This window comes from Oncorhynchus gorbuscha, linkage group LG16, assembly GCF_021184085.1.
Source record: "Oncorhynchus gorbuscha isolate QuinsamMale2020 ecotype Even-year linkage group LG16, OgorEven_v1.0, whole genome shotgun sequence".
Taxonomy (NCBI): domain Eukaryota; kingdom Metazoa; phylum Chordata; class Actinopteri; order Salmoniformes; family Salmonidae; genus Oncorhynchus; species Oncorhynchus gorbuscha.
The window spans coordinates 59,020,030-59,042,283 of NC_060188.1; the positions used below are offsets into that span (position 1 = coordinate 59,020,030).

At 43.3% G+C, this 22,254-nt stretch overlaps 1 protein-coding gene across 1 annotated transcript; it reads left to right on the forward strand.

The window, feature by feature from the left end:
• The first annotated feature begins 18,693 nt into the window (after nt 1-18,693).
• On the forward strand, nt 18,694-20,706 carry LOC123999780 (DNA repair protein RAD51 homolog 3-like). The gene is made up of 6 exons (XM_046305806.1): nt 18,694-18,697; nt 18,751-18,801; nt 19,035-19,302; nt 19,423-19,580; nt 20,134-20,267; nt 20,569-20,706. The coding sequence occupies exons 1-6, from the start codon at nt 18,694-18,696 to the stop codon at nt 20,704-20,706; spliced, it is 753 nt and encodes a 250-aa protein (XP_046161762.1).
• Nucleotides 20,707-22,254: the final 1,548 nt, after the last annotated feature.

Genomic DNA, 22,254 nt, shown 5'->3' on the forward strand with positions numbered 1-22,254 from the left:
ATTATTGATAAGGTTCCTTCTATTAAAGATTGGCATATGATACTATTTGAATGGGTGTCTCTGGAATATCTGACATGTACGTTGCATTCTAAAACAGATCAGTTCTACAAAGTATGGGAACCTTATCTAAATTACCTAGAACCTGAGGTATCAGCTATTATGCTGTAAGGATTCTCTTAGAATGGTGGTGATCTATGTATTTCAGAATTACACTGTACGTTCCATGTGTGGAACCTAACTTCTTTGTTAAAACTGAGCTTTTTTGTTTAATTTCTGTTTGTAAGTTCGTTTAAAATGTATGTATTGAGAGACGCAATGATGGGGATGGGATGGGGTGAGAGAAGCGCCGACCGGGGAGAGGAAAATTGTGTGTGTGTGTGTGTGTGTGTGTGTGTGTGTGTGTGTGTGTGTAATGTACCCAGGTATGTGTAAGTGAGGGCTGTTTTTTTCTGCTTTGTCTCTGTTGTTGTATCTCTTAATACGGGTGAAAATTGTGAAATTCCAATTAAAAAACTATAACTGAATTGTGTGTGGTTTGTAAACTCTCATTTAGTAATACAGGAAATGACCACAACAGCTTCCTATCAAGCACTTTGAGAGCCTGTTTTTAAACAGACTGAATAGGTTTTAATGTTTTATTTAGTTTATTTTGCCAGGCAAGTCAGTTAAGAACAAATTCTTATTTTCAATGACTGCCTAGGAACAGTGGGTTAACTGCCTGTTCAGAGGCAGAACGACAGATTTTGTACCTTGTCAGCTCGGGGATTTGAACTTGCAACCTTTTGGTTACTAGTCCAATGCTCTAACCACTAGGCTACCCTGCCACCCCACAGAAAGCTTGGGCCCAACTATTCAAGCAGTATGTTAAGTGGGGGAGTATCATAGATTTGAAGTACAGTTTTGCTACCTCAAATCAAATTTATTTATATAGCCCTTCTTACATCAGCTAATATCTCAAAGTGCTGTACAGAAACCAGCCCAAAACCCCAAGCCGCAAGCAATGCAGGTGTAGAAGCACGGTGGCTAGGAAAAACTCCCTAGAAAGGCCAAAACCTAGGAAGAAACCGAGAGAGGAACCAGGCTATGAGGGGTGGCCAGTCCTCTTCTGGCTGTGCCGGGTGGAGATTATAACAGAACATGGCCAAGATGTTCAAATGTTCATAAATGACCAGCATGGCCAAATAATAATAATCACAGTAGTTGTCGAGGGTGCAGCAAGTCAGCACCTCAGCACCTCAGGAGTAAATGTCAGTTGGCTTTTCATAGCCGATCATTAAGAGTATCTCTACCGCTCCTGCTGTCTCTAGAGAGTTGAAAACAGCAGGTCTGGGACAGATATCACGTCCGGTGAACAGGTAAGGGTTCCATAGCTGCAGGCAGAACAGTTGAAACTGGAGCAGCAGCACGGCCAGTTGGACTGGGGACAGCAAGGAGTCATCATGCCAGGTAGTCCTGAGGTATGGTCCTAGGGCTCAGTTCCTCCGAGAGAGAGAAAAAAAGAGAGAAAGAGAGAATTAGAGCATACTTAAATTCACACAGGACACCGGATAATACAGGAGAAGTACTCCAGATATAACAAAAGGACCCTAGCCCCCCGACACGTAAACTACGGCATCATAAATACTGGAGGCTGAGACAGGAGGGGTCAGGAGACAATGTGGCCCCATCCGATGATACTCCCGGACAGGGCCAAACAGGAAGGATATAACCCCACCCACTTTGCCAAAGCACAGCCCCCACACCACTAGAGGGATATCTTCAACCACCAACTTACCATCCTGAGAAGGCTGAGTATAGCCCACAAAGATCTCTTCCATGGCACAACCCAAGGGGGGGGGGGGGGCGCCAACCCAGACAGGAAGATCATGTCAGTGACTCAACCCACTCAGGTGACGCACCCCTCCTAGGGACGGCATGAAAAAGCACAAGTAAGCCAGTGACTCAGCCCCTGTAATATGGTTAGAGGCAGAGAATCCCAGTCGAGAGAGGAGAACCGGACAGGAAGCAGCTCTGTACCTCTGTAGACAAACAATTTCATATACATCGGAAATTAGCTAGGTTGAATTTGGTTGAATGACCTTTTCACCTGCTTTTTAAAAGAGAGGTTGGAATCAAGTATGATGTAAAGGTACTTAAAATAAGATACCACCTGGAGCTTCTCCCCTGACACATAGACATCTGGCTCAGTAGCATCTGTTGCCCTCTTTGTGAAGAACATGCAGACAGTTTTTTTCACATTGAATGCAAACACGGGTCACTGAGCCACGTTGTAAACTGGACCAATACAGTAGTGAGTTATTGTGCAGCTTGTTGTTTGCTCTTTGCATGCACATATATCACTGTATCATCTGCATACATTTGAACTTCAAACCCAGTACAGACAGAGGGCAGATCATTAATGTACAGGCTGAACAGGAAGGGCCCCAGTATTTACCCTTGGGGCACACCCACACCATAGATAAGAGTGGGCGACAGCTCATTGCTCACTCTGACACACTGAGTTCTGCCATCAAGGTATTATTTCATCCATCTTAAGGCATTGGGGGAAAGTTGAACTTGGACAATTTTGTGATGATAATATCATGGTTAACAGTATCAAAAGTCTTCCTTAGGTCCAGAAACACAGCCCCAACTACGCCCCCTTTGTCCATCTTGAACTTCACATTTTCCAGAAGAAAGCAGATGGCCGTTTCTGTGGAGTGTTTCGCTCTGAAGCCAAACTGCAAGGAGTGTAATGGGAAGGGGCTGTTGTTGAGGTGGGCAATCAGAATGTGAAATGTCAGAATAATAGTAGAGAGGGAGTTATTTCAGCTTTTATTTCGTTCATCACATTCCCAGTGGGTCAGAAGTTTACATATACTCAATTAGAATTTGGTAGCATTGTCTTTAAATTGTTTAACTTGGGTCAAATGTTTTGGGTGGCCTTCCACAAGCTTCCAACAATAAGTTGGGTGAATTTTGGCCCATTCTTTCATGACAGAGCTGGTGTAACTGAGTCAGGTTTGTAGGCCTCCTTGCTTTGCACACACTTTTTTAGTTCTGCCCACAAATCCTCTATAATATTGAGGTCAGGGCTTTATGATGGCCACTCCAATACCTTGACTTTGTTGTCCTTAAGCCATTTTGCCACAACTTTGGAAGTATGCTTGGGGTCATTGTCCATTTGGAAGACCCATTTGCGACCAAGCTTTATCTTCTTGACTGATGTCTTGAGATGTTGCTTCAATATATCCACATAATTTTCCTGCCTTATGATGCCATGATGCCACCCCCTTGCTTCACGGTTGGGATGGTGTTCTTCGGCGTGCAAGCCTCCCCCTTTTTCCTCCAAACATAATGATGGTCATTATGGCCAAACAGTTCTATTTTTGTTTCATCAGACCAAAGGACTTTTCTCTAAAAAGTATGATCTTTGTCCACATGTGCAGTTGCAAACCGTAGTCTGGCTTTTTTATGGTGGGTATGGAGCAGTGGCTTCTTCCTTGCTGAGCGGCCTTACAGGTTATGTTGATATAGGACTTGTTTTTACTGTGGATATAGATACTTTTGTACCCGTTTCCTCCAGCATCTTCACAGGGTCCTTTGCTGTTGTTCTGGGATTGATTTGCACTTTTCACACCAAAGTACGTTAATCTCTAGGATACCGCTCCTTCCTGATGGGTATGACGGCTGCGTGGTCCCATGGTGTTTATACTTGCGTAATATTGTTTGTACAAATGAACGTGGTACCTTCAGGCATTTGGAAATTGCTCCCAAGGATGAACCAGACTTGTGGAGGTCTACAATTTTTTTTCTGAGGTCTTGGCTGATTAATTTTGATTTTCCCATGATGTCAAGCAAAGAGGCACTGAGTTTGAAGTTGGGCCTTGAAATACATCCACAGGTACACCTCCAATTGACTCAAATGATGTCAATTGGAGGTTTTCTGGAATTCTTTTCTGGAATTTTCCAAGCTTTTTAAAGGCACAGTCAACTTAGTGTATGTACACTTCTGACCCACTGGAATTGTGTTACAGTGAAATATAAGTGAAATAATCTGTCTGTATACAATTGTTGGAAAAATGACTTATGTCATGCAAAAAGTAGATGTCCTAACCGACTTGCCAAAACAATCATTTGTTAGCAAGAAATTTGTGGAGTTTAAAAACAAGTTTTAATGACTCCAACCTAAGTGTATTGTAAACCTCCAACTTCAGCTGTATATTGGCATGTTTTCCAGCCTTCAACTTTATCTCCGGCTGAACAACACCTGTGCCAATATATCCTCCAAACACCGGCTTCTCGGGCATTGTCACTTAATTGTACCATAGCATTGTTGAATACTAATTTCTGATGGTCTTGACGGGGAATTCTAGAGCATGCATTATTTCCCTATACACCATGTCGATATTCATGTAAAAAAAAAAAATTCCCTTCGACCACGCCCACAAATTGGGGAAAACAAACATTCTTTCCCGTTCGCCCCCATTGTAAAGGCGCCAACTTCGTTGTTGATTTTTTGTTCTACAGAAATAACAACAATTGCAGAAAGATATACCGAAACTTCTGTACTTTTTCAATACTAGAGCATGAAAAACGGTTCAGTACTAGATTCTTTGTTACTTTTAGTACTTGTGTCTCACACCGTATACTGATTGAGAGGATGGAGTCTGTCTGGATTTTGTCTGACTATTCTTGTCATGCAGGTGAAAGAGGACCCAAAAGCGACTTAACAGAAACAGAGTTTATTTAAGTCCAAACAGGGAATAACAGAAATCCTCTAGACTTGTAGAGGGGAAATAACTGGAGAAGCGGCCACAGACTGCAGGTCGCTTCGGGTAGGCGCAGGCCGTAGTCGACAGAGACACCTGCTCACACGCAGCATCTGATGAAGGCAAAAAAACACGACAGGACAGGGCGATACACAATCACAGCAAAAACACGACAGGACAGGGCGAAACGCAATCACAGCATGGTGAATACAATACAAGGAACCGACGGGACAGGAACGGATCACAAAGGAATAAATAGGGACTCTAATCAGGGGAAAGGATCGGGAACAGGTGTGGGAAGACTAAATGATGATTAGGGGAATAGGAACAGCTGGGAGCAGGAACGGAACGATAGAGAGAAGAGAGAGCGAGAGAGTGAGAGAGGGAGGGGGAGAGAGAGGGATAGAAGGAGGGAAAGAACCAAATAAGACCAGCAGAGGGAAACGAATAGCATGGGAAAGCAAAATGACAAGATGATATAAGACAAAACATGACAGTACCCCCCCACTCACCGAGCGCCTCCTGGCGCTCTCGAGGAGGAACACTGGCGGCAACGGAGGAAATCATAGATCAAACGGTCCAGCACGTCCCGAGAAAGAACCCAACTCCTCTCCTCAGGACCGTAACGAAAAACGATAAAAAGGGAAACTAGGGTACTACTCTAAAAAAAAAATGAGAACTAGGGACAGACTGAGACACAGCAAGGGCAGGGACAAGAACAGGAGAGATGCGATGGCAGGGAACAGACTGAGACCCAGCAAGACCAGGAGCAGAAGCAGAAAAAAATTACCAGACTTCTTCTGCGCGCAGTCTGAACACGCAGCCACGAAACGGCGCGTGTCACGCTCCTGAGTCGGCCACCAAAAGCGCTGGCGAATAGACGCAAGAGTGCCTCGAACACCGGGATGACCAGCTAACTTGGCAGAGTGAGCCCACTGAAGAACAGCCAGACGAGTGGAAACAGGAACGAAAAGGAGGTTACTAGGACAAGCACGCGCGGCGACGCAGTGTGCGTGAGTGCTTGCTTAACCTGTCTTTCAATTCCCCAGACTGTCAACCCGACAACACGCCCATAAGGAAGAATCCCCTCGAGATCAGTAGAAGCCACAGAAGAACTAAACAGACGGGATAAGGCATCAGGCTTGGTGTTCTTGCTACCCGGACGGTAAGAAATCACAAACTCGAAACGAGCGAAAAACAACGCCCAACGAGCTTGACGGGCATTAAGTCGTTTGGCAGAACGGATGTACTCAAGGTTCTTATGGTCTGTCCAAACGACAAAAGGAACGGTCGCCCTCCAACCACTGTCGCCATTCGCCTAGGGCTAAGCGGATGGCGAGCAGTTCACGGTTACCCACATCATAGTTGCGCTCAGATGGCGACAGGCGATGAGAAAATAAGCGCAAGGATGAACCTTATCGTCAGACTGGAAGCGCTGGGATAGAATGGCTCCCACGCCTACCTCTGAAGCGTCAACCTCGACAATGAATTGTCTAGTGACGTCAGGAGTAACGAGGATAGGAGCGGACGTAAAACGTTCTTTTAGAAGATCAAAAGCTCCCTGGGCGGAACCGGACCACTTAAAACACGTCTTGACAGAAGTAAGAGCTGTGAGAGGGGCAGCAACTTGACCGAAATTACGAATGAAACGCCGATAGAAATTAGCGAAACCTAAAAAGCGCTGCAACTCGACACGTGACCTTGGAACGGGCCAATCACTGACAGCTTGGACCTTAGCGGAATCCATCTGAATGCCTTCAGTGGAAATAACGGAACCGAGAAAAGTAACGGAGGAGACATGAAAAGAGCACTTCTCAGCCTTTACGTAGAGACAATTCTCTAAAAGGCGCTGTAGAACACGTCGAACGTGCTGAACATGAATCTCGAGTGACGGAGAAAAAATCAGGATATCGTCAAGATAGACAAAAACAAAAATGTTCAGCATGTCTCTCAGAACATCATTAACTAATGCCTGAAAAACAGCTGGCGCATTGGCGAGACCGAACGGCAGAACCCGGTACTCAAAATGCCCTAACGGAGTGTTAAACGCCGTTTTCCACTCGTCCCCCTCTCTGATGCGCACGAGATGGTAAGCGTTACGAAGGTCCAACTTAGTAAAGCACCTGGCTCCCTGCAGAATCTCGAAGGCTGATGACATAAGGGGAAGCGGATAACGATTCTTAACCGTTATGTCATTCAGCCCTCGATAATCCACGCAGGGGCGCAGAGTACCGTCCTTCTTCTTAACAAAAAGAACCCCGCCCCGGCCGGAGAAGAAGAAGGCACTATGGTACCGGCGTCAAGAGACACAGACAAATAATCCTCGAGAGCCTTACGTTCGGGAGCCGACAGAGAGTATAGTCTACCTCGAGGAGGAGTGGTCCCCGGAAGGAGATCAATACTACAATCATACGACCGGTGAGGAGGAAGGGAGTTGGCTCGGGACCGACTGAAGACCGTGCGCAGATCATGATATTCCTCCGGCACTCCTGTCAAATCGCCAGGTTCCTCCTGAGAAGTAGGGACAGAAGAAACGGGAGGGATGGCAGACATTAAACACTTCACATGACAAGAAACGTTCCAGGATAGGATAGAATTACTAGACCAATTAATAGAAGGATTATGACATACTAGCCAGGGATGACCCAAAACAACAGGTGTAAACGGTGAACGGAAAATCAAAAAAGAAATAGTCTCACTGTGGTTACCAGATACTGTGAGGGTTAAAGGTAGTGTCTCAAATTTGATACTGGGAAGATGACTACCATCTAAGGCAAACATGGGCGTAGGCTTGTCTAACGGTCTGAAAGGAATGTTATGTTTCCGAACCCATGCTTCGTCCATGAAACAACCCTCAGCCCCAGAGTCAATCAAGGCACTGCATGTAGCACCCGAACCGGTCCAGCGTAGATGGACCGACATAGTAGTACAAGATCTAGATGAAGAGACCTGAGTAGTAGCGCTCACCAGTAGCCCTCCGCTTACAGATGGGCTCTGGCCTCTTACTGGACATGAATTAACAAAATGTCCAGCAACTCCGCAATAGAGGCACAGGCGGTTGGTGATCCTCCGTTCCCTCTCCTTAGTCGAGATGCGAATCCTCCCAGCTGCATGGGCTCAGTCTCAAAGCCAGAGGAGGGAGATGGTTGTGATGCGGAGCAGGGAAACACCGTTGATGCGAGCTCTCTTCCACGAGCCCGGTGACGAAGATCTACCCGTCGTTCTATGCGGATGGCGAGAGCAATCAAAGAGTCCACATCTGAAGGAACCTCCCGGGAGAGAATCTCATCCTTAACCACTGCGTGGAGTCCCTCCAGAAAACGAGCGAGCAGCGCCGGCTCGTTCCACTCACTAGAGGCAGCAAGAGTGCGAAACTCAATAGAATAATCCGTTATGGACCGTTCACCTTGGCATAATGAAGCCAGGGCCCTAGAAGCCTCCCTACCAAAAACTGAACGGTCAAAAACCCGAATCATCTCCTCTTTAAAGTTCTGGAACTTGTTAGAGCAATCAGCCCTTGCCTCCCAGATAGCTGTGCCCCATTCTCGAGCCCGGCCAGTAAGGAGTGAAATGACGTAAGCAACCCGAGCTCTCTCTCTAGAGTATGTGTTGGGTTGGAGAGAGAACACAATCTCACACTGCGTGAGAAAGGAGCGGCACTCAGTGGGCTGCCCGGAGTAGCAAGGTGGGTTATTAACCCTAGGTTCTGGAGACTCGGCAGGCCAGGAAGTAACAGGTGGCACGAGACGTAGACTCTGGAACTGTCCAGAGAGGTCGGAAACCTGAGCGGCCAGGTTCTCCACGGCATGGCGAGCAGCAGACAATTCCTGCTCGTGTCTGCCGAGCATAGCTCCTTGGATCTTGACGGCAGTGTAACGAGCGTCTGAAGTCGCTGGGTCCATTCCTTGGTCGGTTCCTTCTGTCATGCAGGTGAAAGAGGACCCAAAAGCGACTTAACAGAAACAGAGTTTATTTAAGTCCAAACAGGGAATAACAGAAATCCTCTAGACTTGTAGAGGGGAAATAACTGGAGAAGCGGCCACAGACTGCAGGTCGCTTTAGGCGCAGGCCGTAGTCGACAGAGACACCTGCTCACACGCAGCATCTGATGAAGGCAAAAAAACACGACAGGACAGGGCGATACACAATCACAGCAAAAACACGACAGGACAGGGCGAAACGCAATCACAGCATGGTGAATACAATACAAGGAACCGACGGGACAGGAACGGATCACAAAGGAATAAATAGGGACTCTAATCAGGGGAAAGGATCGGGAACAGGTGTGGGAAGACTAAATGATGATTAGGGGAATAGGAACAGCTGGGAGCAGGAACGGAACGATAGAGAGAAGAGAGAGCGAGAGAGTGAGAGAGGGAGGGGGAGAGAGAGGGATAGAAGGAGGGAAAGAACCAAATAAGACCAGCAGAGGGAAACGAATAGCATGGGAAAGCAAAATGACAAGATGATATAAGACAAAACATGACAATTCTCAAGGGAGCAGTAGTAATCTGGCCAACCTACTTGCTTATAGAACGGAGAGTCAGCTGACATAGCGCAAGACACTTTTGAGAAGCAAGAGGATAGCCAGAGAATGCCAACAGCATGGCTTCTTCTTCTATTGATAACATCATACTGTATGACCGCAGCTTGTTGACAAAACTGACTCCAGAAGCGGACTATGGAAATACTTTGCTTATAGATCAGATGATGAGTGCCAGACCACTGAAACAACTAAGCAAAAGGTGTAACAAAGCAGTGCAGTGCAAGGGAGGTTTCATTCCGAAACGATATCTTAAACTGTTTTACACATTTGCATTGTAATGCAAATAAACTGGCAACTAAATTCAAATTATTTTTGAGTGACAATTACGTTAACATATATTTAGCATTACATTAATGTCAGCATTATAATATGATTACAACCAAAAAAAAATGACATGCACTCAGAATTTAACTATGACAGCAATATATTTAGACTACTTGTCTGGGTTTGCTAGCCAGCCAGTCAGCAGCCCTGGGCGGAGCATTGCACATTATAACCAGTAGATAGTGACAGCGCTGATGTCATCCACGATACCTATGGAAAACCCCCGATGGCGTATGAACCCGGAAGTACTTGAATTTAAATGTAAATGTAGCTGTTTTCATCCTGCCTGAGAGAGTCAACCGGGAGCCTCTTTGTAGCTTGCCGACCTTTGATTGGTCTGTGTCAGCATGTGGTCCTGTGTGATGACTAATGATGTAATAAGAATGGAACACAATTTAATAAAATATCTCAATTTGTAGCGAACTTTAAAATAATTCACGGTCGGGATTGAACTTGATTATACAAAAAAAAAAATAAGTAGGTTTTCTAGGGCAGACCAGGGCTTTAGGCTCCACTAGCTTGCTATGCAATAGCCGACCAGCAGAGCTCGTGACTTTATGCTCCAGACCGAACACTGGGTGCTTCATTGCACCCTGGGAGGTGAAATGTACTCTGGGAATAGTAGTATTTTGTGTAGACCATCAGGCTTGGGCAGTATGCCTTATATACTGTATACTGGGGTATTAGGAAAAAGCCACAGGATGGTTTCTCAATACCATCAATACCTTCAAAACTATTTATTTAATTTTTTTTCAATACATTTTAATATTTCTAGCTACTTTAAGTTAATACTTGCAGTCAACTTTTGCAATATGTTAGGATATAAAGCAGATTGCTTTCTTTATTTCACTTGTCACATTATTTTACATTATGAAGCTTACCCTAGTCCCCTAGAACAGTTGAGTCAGTCACGTGTTCATTTGTAAAAGAGCACACAAGAGAAAGCGGGAACTGGTGAGTCCATAGCATTCTATTGGCGAGTCTCTGTTGTGAAGCGCACATTAGGTGTTGAAGTTACACTTGTATGCAATTCACTACCAAAGGTTTGCCATGTTTTAGAATTCAAAGAACTCTGTTACCTGAGTTATATATACAGCTGTCATTTGAGTTTTTACCTCCTCCGTTTTTCTCCCCTCTGCTCAGTGTTCAGAAAAGCATGAATCACAACTTTGTTCATTTTGCACAAATTCTCTTGTTCACTTTCGCTTGGAAATGTCCACATTCACCCAAAATGACATTCGGTAGCTAATAGCTATGCTTGTATAACTTTATGAGCTGGATTTGCCTTTCTTTGCAATTAGTTTGTTTGTTTTTGCTTGTTAGTCTTTAGCTAACAGCGTCTGTGTGATTTCACTATGACTTGTGCTAATTGTGTTAATATTTTGGTAATGGAGGCCCAATGGGCTTTTTTTGTGGCATTTTTAGCACTCTTGTGTGCTATTCCGAAACTCTGGATACCGCCCAAGCCTATAGATAGATAGACTATTCTATTTCTATGGTGTTTAGACTAGGACAATATTGAAGCTTAAAAAAATTAGCTTCAAAGTGTTTTCAATTGTTTTGTAAATTAGCAATACATTTTTAATAAATACAATTATTTAGCTGTAATGAATAAATAATCATAGATCTAATGAATGTATTTGACCCAATATTATGGCCATAGATTAGCAGATTTACCCTTATGTGTATCCATCTATATTTTAAAACAGTTTAGATTTAATACAATTATTTTGTATGCTCTTATTTTGTATGAGTCTTAGATGTGGTTTTGCACTCATGGAAATTGGCCTATATGGGCCAAATTGAAATGTTTAGAACAGAAGAACTATAAAAAGCATATGCATGACCATGGTAGAAATTGAAAAAGAACACTTTGGAGATTATGGGAAATTATCAGACCAAAGATGAGGACACAACAGTTCACCTGACACAAGACTGAATCTAAACATTCCACTGTTGATTTTATGTGCATTTTACATTTACTGTACTTTTCACAGCATTTGTCGATAATGAAATCTGAAAATACTCTGGATACATTCATTACCATAATATGAATAGAATATTAATGTAACTTCTTGAGTAAGTGCAAGATCAGAAAAAACAATTACAAGGGTTTGAGTGAGAGGTCTAACTGGCATATCCAAGTCACCACACACCTCCAAACTAACTGTCCACAGTTCCTAAGTCATTTCAAACTCAAAGAGTCTTCAGCTATAAGGTGTTTTTTGAGCTCTCCCAGCTTTGCTTTTGAGGAACTGAAGCAAGCGCGCTTGTAGTTTTTTTGTTTGTTTGTAACACAGCCCTGCACCCTCACATCACATCACACTTACTGTTGCTTATACAATCCAGAAACCTTCCATTATTAATCCCAATCTAGGTCAGGTGGGAATCATTTGAAAGCTTATTATATTGCCAAATGGCCAACTAAGTTATAAAATAATATCTAACAGTATTAGGCTTTCAAGGCACTTCATACAAACATATTGCAATTTTGGTGTGAATAGAATGAAGTCATGAGTGCATTCAATTGCGTGTTCCACGGTAAAAGAAATCACAATAAGACAAACAGGCTCATTCTGTTCAGGACAACATGGGATATCACACATGTCTGGATCGAACATTGCAATCATAAATGTTGATACTGTAAATTACATAAGTTTTCAAATATGGAAATGTGAAGGGCATATTTGGACTCACGGGTATGTGGTTTGCTTATATGACATCAAAACGGTATTTGTTATAATCCTCAAGTCCAACAGTTCTTTTTCAATTTCAACTTATTTTAGACGAAATAGTGAATTGTGCAAAAGGGTGCCAATATATTTGACCCCAACTGTACGTTTATGTTATGTTTTAGTATTTCATTGCAGGTGCAAGGACTACAACTGAAAAACTAAATAGAGGGGAAAAAGAGGAGGGGAAAGCAAGTTTTGGGCAGCATGTGTTTTGTTTGTTCCTTCTCCCTACCTTGGCACCATGAAGTTGAGGCCGGAAGGTTTGGCCATGCCGGGGTGTGTGAGGAGGACGTTGTATCGGGAGAGAGCTCACAGCACCAGGGCCCGGCCATGCAGGTAGAGCAGAGCCTCACACACTTGCAGCACCACCAATAGCATGGTCTCAGCACTCACCACTGGGAACTCAGCATGCTGGTGTGGAGGAGCACAATTAAGGATGCATTTCATTTATCCAAATATTTAAGTAGAAAACACAGATAAATGTTGAAAGTGTGTGTGTGTGTGTGTGTGTGTGTGTGTGTGTGTGTGTGTGTGTGTGTGTGTGTGTGTGTGTGTGTGTGTGTGTGTGTGTGTGTGTGTGTGTGTGTGTGTGTGTGTGTGTGTGTGTGTGTGTGCGCCTGTGTGTGCGCCTGTGTGTGCGCCTGTGTGTGCGCCTGTGTGACTGGTGGGGATTACCCTCTGGTGCAGCAAGTTGTGCAGGGAGCTGACGTAGATCCTCTCAAACAACAGGCGGACCCTTCACTGGACATGCCCACTGTCATCAGCTGAAGCAGGTGGCGATGTAACATACAGTCACACTGTAGTTACAGGGTTAGGCCCTATATCCCTAGACGACAGCGTCAATACCACTGAAATGACAGATGTGATTTAGGTAAAAGACTATCATTTGGAGGAACACTAGTGGAAACTCAACGCAGCAGTTCTTTCATATTTTCTTTAAGGGTTTAAAAAAGTTCAAACAGATTTTGTTGATGTCTTCTCACCTGGAGAACTCTAGCTCGATGAGCAGCAGATCCAGGTAGTAAAGCCCTGCGCAGGCATGCATTTTAAGCCTGAGCCCTACCCAGGCCCATGACGTTCAGACACTACCCTACCCAGGCCCATGACGTTCAGACACTACCCTACCCAGGTCCATTTGCTTTTGCCAAATTTAAGGCCCGGCCCTGCCAAAAACCCGAAATCATAAATAACTTCCTCCATTAGTAAATCCATTAGCTGCTCCTTGATGTCTGTCACTCGCTCTGCGTGTGCTTTGCTCTTAGCGGCTCTGAGTCTGTGAGTCTCCATAGCTCCGCTTGTACTTAGCCGTTTACTACTTTTCGGGCACTCTAAACTCTGACAAAACTCATGGAACATTATTTTCTATAAAATAATCGCTCCTATCTTATATTTAACAAGGTTGAAGCACTTCTGACACCATGTTATGATCTTAGTCAGATATGACTATACTGAGAAGCAGAACACGAACAAATGGCTCAGCTCCAAATTGTTAGTGATCAATTTAGTGACTGCGGAGAGGGACTGCAGCTCCTTTAAAGTGACCATGCAGCGCTTCCAGCTGTAACATCTAGCTTAGTGGACAAAATCAAAGACTTTAGCTTCTTAATTGATGCAATCCCAAAGGAGTTATATAAGATGTTGTTCCAGGCCCCAGTGGTGTTACTTGGTCATGGTAATGAAGGAGCCACAGGTGAAGGAGAGGAGGGGCCCTAACTCACTGTCAACAATCACAGGCAAGGAGGCCAGAAGACCCAATGCATGCCCCGGCTTATCTATAGACAACTGGGTTCAGCAAGAAAACACGGGGTCACTGAGTCTCATCCAGATACACAATACTGCCATTCCAAAATATTACCACACTATATGTCATTTAGCAGACGCGTTTATCCAAATAAACTCCAACACTATCCAATATATGACAGTCTCATGATGATGATATAGAGACAAATCCTAATATGACATGTGGGCACATGATGAAACTTTTTTTTTTGTCTTAAATCAACATCACTGATTTAGGCAAAAGTTTGATCTTGAGCCAGAGTGAATACATGTTTGAACCATTACCCCCCCCCCCCCCAGCGTCCAGCAGGCCAGGTCTTACAGGAGAACATGGCAGTGTGCTCCTGTTTTCACAGCGACTACACGGAAAAATAAATGTGCTGTGCTAAAACGCTTATTAGCATATCATAATTTCTATTACACAACTTTGAAGTATTTACTTTACGTCTAAAAGAGAGGAGACTTGAGAGAGTATTCATGTGCAGTGTGTGAATGACTTGTCAGTCTTACTGGTTGGGGTCAGCTCCATATTGCAGTAGCAGCTCCGTAACACCTGCCTGGCCCAGGAGAGAGGTACAAGAACAGAGGTGTCTTTCCCAAGTGACTGACACAGTCCACATCCACGCCTATAGCACGGCATCAGAACAATTGATGAATGATAAACTTCATTAGGAAACCATTTATTCATAACTGCAAAGCTCGCTGGGTAGGTACTAGTAGGTAGGGATGACAAATGCTTACTCATCATCATCATGCATTACTTATTACTTATTACTTATTGTTATTGTTTTGTTTTACCTTTCTTGAGCAGCTTCTCCATCTTGTGCAGATTCTTCTCTGTAGTGTACTAGTGCAGCTGAGCAGGTAAACCTCCATTCTTCACAATGCCTAATCGCACTGGGCAGGGCACCGTCAAAGCAGTTATCCTGCTCCATTCAGGTCCAACTAAAGATACCACCAGGTGGGTCGCTGAGGTTAACTAAGATGTGCTGAATGTCAGTTTGCTGGCTAGCTAAAAACAGCTATTTTTTCTTCTATCCAGACAATACATTATATAAAGACCTTGTAAAAAGTACATACATTCAGTGTTTTGATAGCTTTTTTTGTTTTCAAATGTCACGACTTCCGCCGAAGTCGGTCCTTGTTCGGGCGGTGATCGGCGGTCGACGTCACCGATCTTCTAGCCATCACGGATGCATTTTTCAATTTCCATTGGTTTTGTCTTCCTTCACACCTGGTTCCAATCAAATCAATTACATGTTGTGTATTTAACCCTCTGTTTCCCATCATGTCCTTGTCGGAGATTGTTTGTTTGTATGTTCGTGTGTTATGTATTGGTGCACGATGGGTTCTTGTACCCACTTTGATTTATTTTGTCATTTTGGTTTTGGAGTTTTGTTAAGTCTATTAAACGACTCCATTTATACCAAGTTGGATTCTCCTGCGCCTGACTTCCCTGCCACCTACAAACACATTATTACATCAGAAGAAGAAATTGTGTTCATATATTGTTCAATTTAATTCTCAAAAATAATAGAGATTTTCGACTCATAAAACAGCTGTCTAGCTAGTTGTCTCGACCTCTGATGCTCAGCTATGAAAACCAAACTGACATTTACTCCTGAGGTGCTGACCTGTTGCATCCTATTTAACCTCTGTGATTATTATTTGACCCTGCAGGTCATCTATGAACCTTTTGAACACCTTGAAGAACGATCTGGCGTTAAAGGCCATGTACTCTTATAATCTCCACCGGGCACAGCCAGAAAAGGACTGGCGAGCCCTCAAAGCCTGGTTCTTCTTTAGGTTTCTTCCTAAATTCCTGCCTTTCTAGGGAGTTTTTCCTAGCCACTGGGCTTCTACATCTGCAAATTGCTTGCTTGCTCTTTGGGGTTTTAGGCTGGATTTCTGTATAAGCACTGTGACATACAGTTGAAGTCGGAAGTTTACATACACTTAGGTTGGAGTCATTAAAACTAGTTTTTCAACAACTCCACAAATTTCTTGTTAACAACCTATAGTTTTGGTATGTTGGTTAGGACATCTACTTTGTGCATGACACAAGTAATTTTTCCAACAATTGTTTACAGTCAGATTATTTCACTTATAATTCACTGTATCACAAATCAAGTGGGTCAGAAGTTTACATACACTAAGTTGACTGTGCCTTTAAACAGCTTGGAAAATTCCAGAAAATGATGTCATGGCTTGAGAAGCTTCTGATAGGCTAATTGACATCATTTGAGTCAATTGGAGATATACCTGTGGATGTATTTCAAGGCCTACCTTCAAACTCAGTGCCTCTTTGCTTGACATCATGGGAAAATCAAAGGCCTCATCCAAGGCCTTAGGATCTTTGTTTTTAGACCTCCACAAGTCTGGTTCATCCTTGGGAGCAATTTCCAAATCCCTGAAGGTGCCACGTTCATCTGTACAAACAACAGTACGCAAGTATGAACACCATGGGACCACGCAGCCATCATGCCGCTCAGGAAGAAGACTCGTTCTGTCTCCTAGAGATGAATGTACTTTGGTGCGAAAAGTGCAAATCAATCCCAGAACAACAGCAAAGGACCTTGTGAAGATGCTGGAGGAAACAGGTACAAAAGTATCAATATCCACAGTAAAACAAGTCCTATATCGATATAACCTGAAAGAGCGCTCAGCAAGGAAGAAGCCGCTGCTTCAAAACCCCCATAAAAAAGACAGATTACGGTTTTTAACTGCACATGTGGACAAAGATTGTACTTTTTGCAAAAATGTATTTTGGTCTGATGAAACAAAAATAGAACTGTTTGGCCATAATGACAATCGTTATGTTTGGAGGAAAAAGGGGGAGGCTTGTAAGCCGATGAACACCATCCCAACCGTGAAGCACAGGGGTGGCAGCATCATGTTTTGGGGGTGCTTTGCTGCAGGAGGGACTGGTGCACTTCACAAAATAGATGCATCATGAGGCAGGAAAATTATGTGGATATATTCAAGTAATATCTCAAGACATCAGGAAGTTAAAGCTTGGTCACAAATGGGTCTTCCAAATGGACAATGACCACAAGCATACTTCCAAAGTTGTGACAAAATGGCTTAAGGACAACAATGTCAAGGTATTGGAGTGGCCAACATGAAGCCCTGACTTCAATCCTATAGAGGATTTGTGGGCAGAACTGAAAAAGTGTGTGTGAGCAGAGAGGCCTACAAACCTGACTCAGTTACACCAGCTCTGTCAGGAGGAATGGGCCACAATTCACCCAACTTATTGTAGGAAGCTTGTGGAAGACTACCAAAAATGTTTGACCCAAGTTAAACAATTTAAAGACAATGCTACCAAATACTAATTGAGTGTATGTAAACTTCTGACTCACTGGGAATGTGATGAAAGAAATACAAGCTGAAATAAATCGATCTCTCTACTATTATTCTGAACTTTCACATTCTTAAAATAAAGTGGTGATCCTAACTGACCTAACATTTTTACTAGGATTGAATGTCAAGAATTGTGAATAACTGAGTTTAAATGTATTTGGCTAAGGTGTATGTAAATGTCTGACTTCAACTGTATATGCTGATGTAAAAATGACTTTAAAAATACATTTGATTGATTGATATTTGAGTGATTGATTGATACTGTTCATTTACTTCTCCTTGTATGGGTTTACATTCATTGACCACACGGGGGCGACATAATGTAACGTAGGTCGGTGGAGCTGGTGAACACAATTTAGGAGGGATCGTTGAAAACAGCTAGCTACTTACTTGCAAGTTGCTTTTCTCATAGCTAGCTAGCAGGTGTCTAGTTAACTCCAGCTTCTGTAGAAGTAAAACGTGTCTTACTGAGGAGGTAGCTAAGCAAAAAACTGGAGTTTTATAAAAGTTATATTTTCTGAGCTAGGCATTTTCACTGAGGTGTTTGTTATGGGATGTTTATGAATAATGACTAAATGATGTATACATTTAACTTAGAACTATAACTAAACAGAATACTACTATGTTGCTGTATGAATGTATGAATCTTATTATAATCATAATACTGAATATAACGTGTGTAGTTTTAGTCAAGAATTATAACAAGGACTTTCTGTTCCTTGTTAGAAATGAATGGAGACATAGTCAGACCTACTGGAATACTGTATTCCTTACAGGACATTCTGTCCCTACCCAGAGAGGGGAGAGACCTTGGGCTTGTAGTAGATTGTTTAACAGGTGGCAGACAATGTTGGAACTATATTGCCATTTTATCTGAGAGGAGGAGAGACATTTATGACGAAATGTGAGGTATATAAATCAATGTACATGATATTATGACCAGAGCTCTCGGGAAATAAACGCTACTGATTAATTTTGAGACTGGTCTCTGTCCATTTTATGCAAATAAGTATCTTACAAATTCTTAGAAATGGACAGAGTGTTTTAATTGAATTGGTTAATGAACATGTAGGAGTTCATTCCTCTAACAGTGTTAGAAACTGGTTCAATGTATCAAGCAAATTATCATTACTGGCAAGTGGCATGCTAGCTTTTTAATTTGTCTGCCCGTATCCATCTCATTCAGGTCGCTGAAATGGGTAAGAAAGAGAAGGTTGCAGAGGGCTGTGTTAAGCTACGCCGCCTGCCAAAGTGAAACTGCTCAAATCTGGGTTTCATTCCACTGCAGACGTGTTTGACTTGCTACCTCCAACTAAGCAAAGTTAGCCAACCAGTCACAGTTGTTGTAGTTGTTGATGAAACATTATCACAGTAGTAGATTATAATGCAGTTACAGGACATGTTCTGGGTGAAACGAATTACACCTAAATATCCCAAATATGTTGTTTTTGTCAATGTGTGGTGCCAACTTTTTCCCCCAATGTGTCTTACAGTGCATTAACATTTGTATCTCTCCCCTTCAAGATTGTCTATCTTGTCCTCTTCAGCTCCATCCCTGTGTTTGTATTTGTAGAGGCTCCCAGAAGGAGGCGGTAGAGGTGCTGCAGCCTGTGAGGTGTGAGTCTGGCCAGGAGAGAGCAGCAGCAGGCAGGCTAATGGCACAGGAGCTTCTGGAGAAAGATCAGGAGCTGGGCACCATCTTTACCTTCTGCTCAGCGCTGGACACAGCCCTGGGAGGGGGCCTGCCGGTGGCGAAGAGCACTGAGACCTGCGAGGCGCCTGGAGTGGGAAATACTCAGCTCTGGTAAGCTCTGGTACTTCTGTGTGGAAGAGTTACTCACCTGTTCCGTATAATGTAATAATAACATAGTAAAATAACTGCACCATACATTCACACCTAAACCCCTCCTTCTGTGTCCCTAAGTATCCAGTTGGCAGTAGATGCGCAGATCCCTATGTGTTTTGGGGGGCTGGGAGACAAGGCTCTGTACATAGACACAGAGGGCAGCTTCTTGGTCCAGAAGGCTGTGGACCTAGACCAGGCAGCTGTGGACCATTATGGGCTGCTAGCAGAGGATGCACGTAACTAAGTAGTACAGGACAGAACAAAAACAATGAGACTGAACGTTTATATCATCCATCATGTAGGATGACTTATAACTGATTTCTTAAGCATCTATTTAGTGCTTATGAGTCAAATCTAATCTAATTTGATTTGTCACATGCGCCGAATTCACCTTACAGTGAAATGCTTACTTACAAGCCCTTAACAAACAATGCAGTTTTAAGAAAGACTTTCAAATGTTACACATATTCGTCACATCGGTAGTTGTCACTACATTGTCATACATACTAGGCTATGAAGAGAATGGTTTACTGATGAAAAACTGTAGTATTGTTCTGTTATTTGGTAAATGCTGACATAAGGGGATCAACAGTACTGTTGCATGCATTCAATCACTGCTTGCTCGTTTCGTCACACCTTTTAATCGATACACTATGTGTGAGCCATGACAAAATGTACAACAATAGAGACGGTTTAGAGAAGGGTTCCGTCTTAGATTCAAGCTTAATTGGAGAAATGTTTCACTTCACTGTCTCTGATTTTTTTTGTCTTAATTTTTTCCTTCTCCAGAGCAGCAGGAGGCCTTGAAGGAGCTGACTGTGGAAACAATCTTTTCCACCCTCGTCCTCGTCCGTTACCATGACTACGTGGAGCTGTTGGCGGAGATGTATCTCCTGGCTGACTTCCTGGCTCAGCACCCTGAGGTACTAATCCCTACCAATACTGTCACTGATCCCAAAATATCCAACCAATCCAAAGGGGTTATTTCTACAACCTCCATTTTGGGTTGGGCTCCGTTCCATTTCAATTCCAGTCAATTTCAAGGAACGAGTCGAAATGGAATTCCTTAACTGAAATGCTCATAGAACATTATGGCTAAATTTCGGGATTGACTGGAGCAAAATAGAATAGTAGAAAAACTGGAACAGCAAAGACAGCATCAATAAAATGCTTTTCTTGTGGCTTTTGTATATTAACTTGGGCCCCTGTATTGGTCAAATCCAGGTCCAGCTGGTAGTGATTGACAGCATTGCCTTCCTGTTTCACCATTGCTTTGTTAACCTCTCCCAGAGGACCCGCCTCCGGAACAGCCTCGCCCAGCAACTCATCCAGATGGCCACCAATCGCAATGTCACAGTATGACCTGACATTGTCCACCTTGTATTCTTAACCTGTCTTCCTTTTAGCTGGTGATAACTATTTTCTAGGCCTGGTAAAAACACATTTAAAGGAGCAATAACAACCAAGAAGAGTCCAGTTTACAACCACATCCTCCCATAATTTATAGAGCCTATCTACCTACTCCCTATTGCAAACTACTATAATGTATAGTAAATAGCCATAACTGAGCCATCCTTTCAAGCCCAACCAAAACTATGCTCACCAGACTTGCTTTATGTCTCTCTGTCCCTACTCAGTATTTACTACCTCCCATCTCCGGCCCCAATCCAACCACGCATCTAGACTAAGCACTCTCATTCCAAGAGATAAAAAGGCTCTTATTAGTGCAATGCTGATTTAAGCAGCCAGGTAGATCGGGATCTAAATGGAATGGCCGCTCCATGCCAGGATGGCGCTGCACAGTTTTTAATCAGCAAAAGAGTTATCTTATGAGCCCTGGAGCAAATTCACTTTGTTATAGTAATTTGTTGGTTGGCGGCACTCAGGGACCCCTTGGAGGACACACAGGAAAAACAACAAAGGCAGTGGACAGGACAACCTGTTCCAATGTGAGCGGGGGGACCCTAGGGGTCCATGGAGGTACTGCTAGCGGTCAGCGATGTTAGTTTAGTTTTCCTTTTCCAATTATAATGTGGGGTGGTCAAAAAAATGAAATACTGTCTACCAAATCTTTTCATTAAAAAAAATGGTCATTACCTCTTCTTGCCATTTATCACTCACCTGATGATAAGACAAGGAATGTGATTTTTTGGTGGGCTAAGGTAATATGGGGGTCCCTGGGTCACCGGTTTCCCTGGGAGGGGGTCCCTGGACTAGAAAAGGTTGAAGGCCCCTGCCGTACAGTCATACCAGTAATGATCCTCTGATTGTGGAGAGCTGGAGTTATTTTCTGCTGCTCTGCTGTAGAGAGGGAGAGTATGACTCATCCTGATGCCAGCCCACAGGACCTGTCTCTATGTTTGCTGAGTACATTCCTGCTGTATGTCTACCAATACCTAAGACCACAAAACCTATTATTGTGTTACTCGGGTGCCCAAGTCCACATAATAACCTAGTCTAAATGCCATCTCCAATGTCGTCTCTCAGTCTGAAATGACAATACCACATGCCGGCTGTATTGCTGATGGATGGAGCATCAACACATAGGCAGGAAATGATAAACACTACACAATAATTTTGGGTCCCCCAGCCTCACAGCTGTAAAGGACAGCAATTGAAGTGGAAAAAAGAAGGTGCCACTAATAATGTGTTGTTAAGGAGGGATGTGTTTTATTCATTGACAAACTCTTCTTTTCTCAGAACATACCACTGCATCAATGAGACTGAAGAGGACTTTTTACCTTTAATTTTCTATCAGGGTGAAATTATTAACTCAATACATTTTTCCTGTTCTCTTGTTTTTGCCTCTGTCATGTTTCTGCGGAAGCCAGTTTCCTTTTGATGAACTTTAATTTCCTTCATGTTTAGGTTATTCGTGCCAATCAGACTTCAAAGGTTTGAATCAGCCAA

Bases quoted from the DNA above. Each gene is read 5' to 3' on its own strand.
- LOC123999780 (XM_046305806.1), top strand. The intron at 19,581-20,133 runs GTAACTAAGTAG...TTCCTTCTCCAG, and splicing joins GCTGCTAGCAGAGGATGCAC to AGCAGCAGGAGGCCTTGAAG. The intron at 20,268-20,568 runs GTACTAATCCCT...GGTCAAATCCAG, and splicing joins TCCTGGCTCAGCACCCTGAG to GTCCAGCTGGTAGTGATTGA.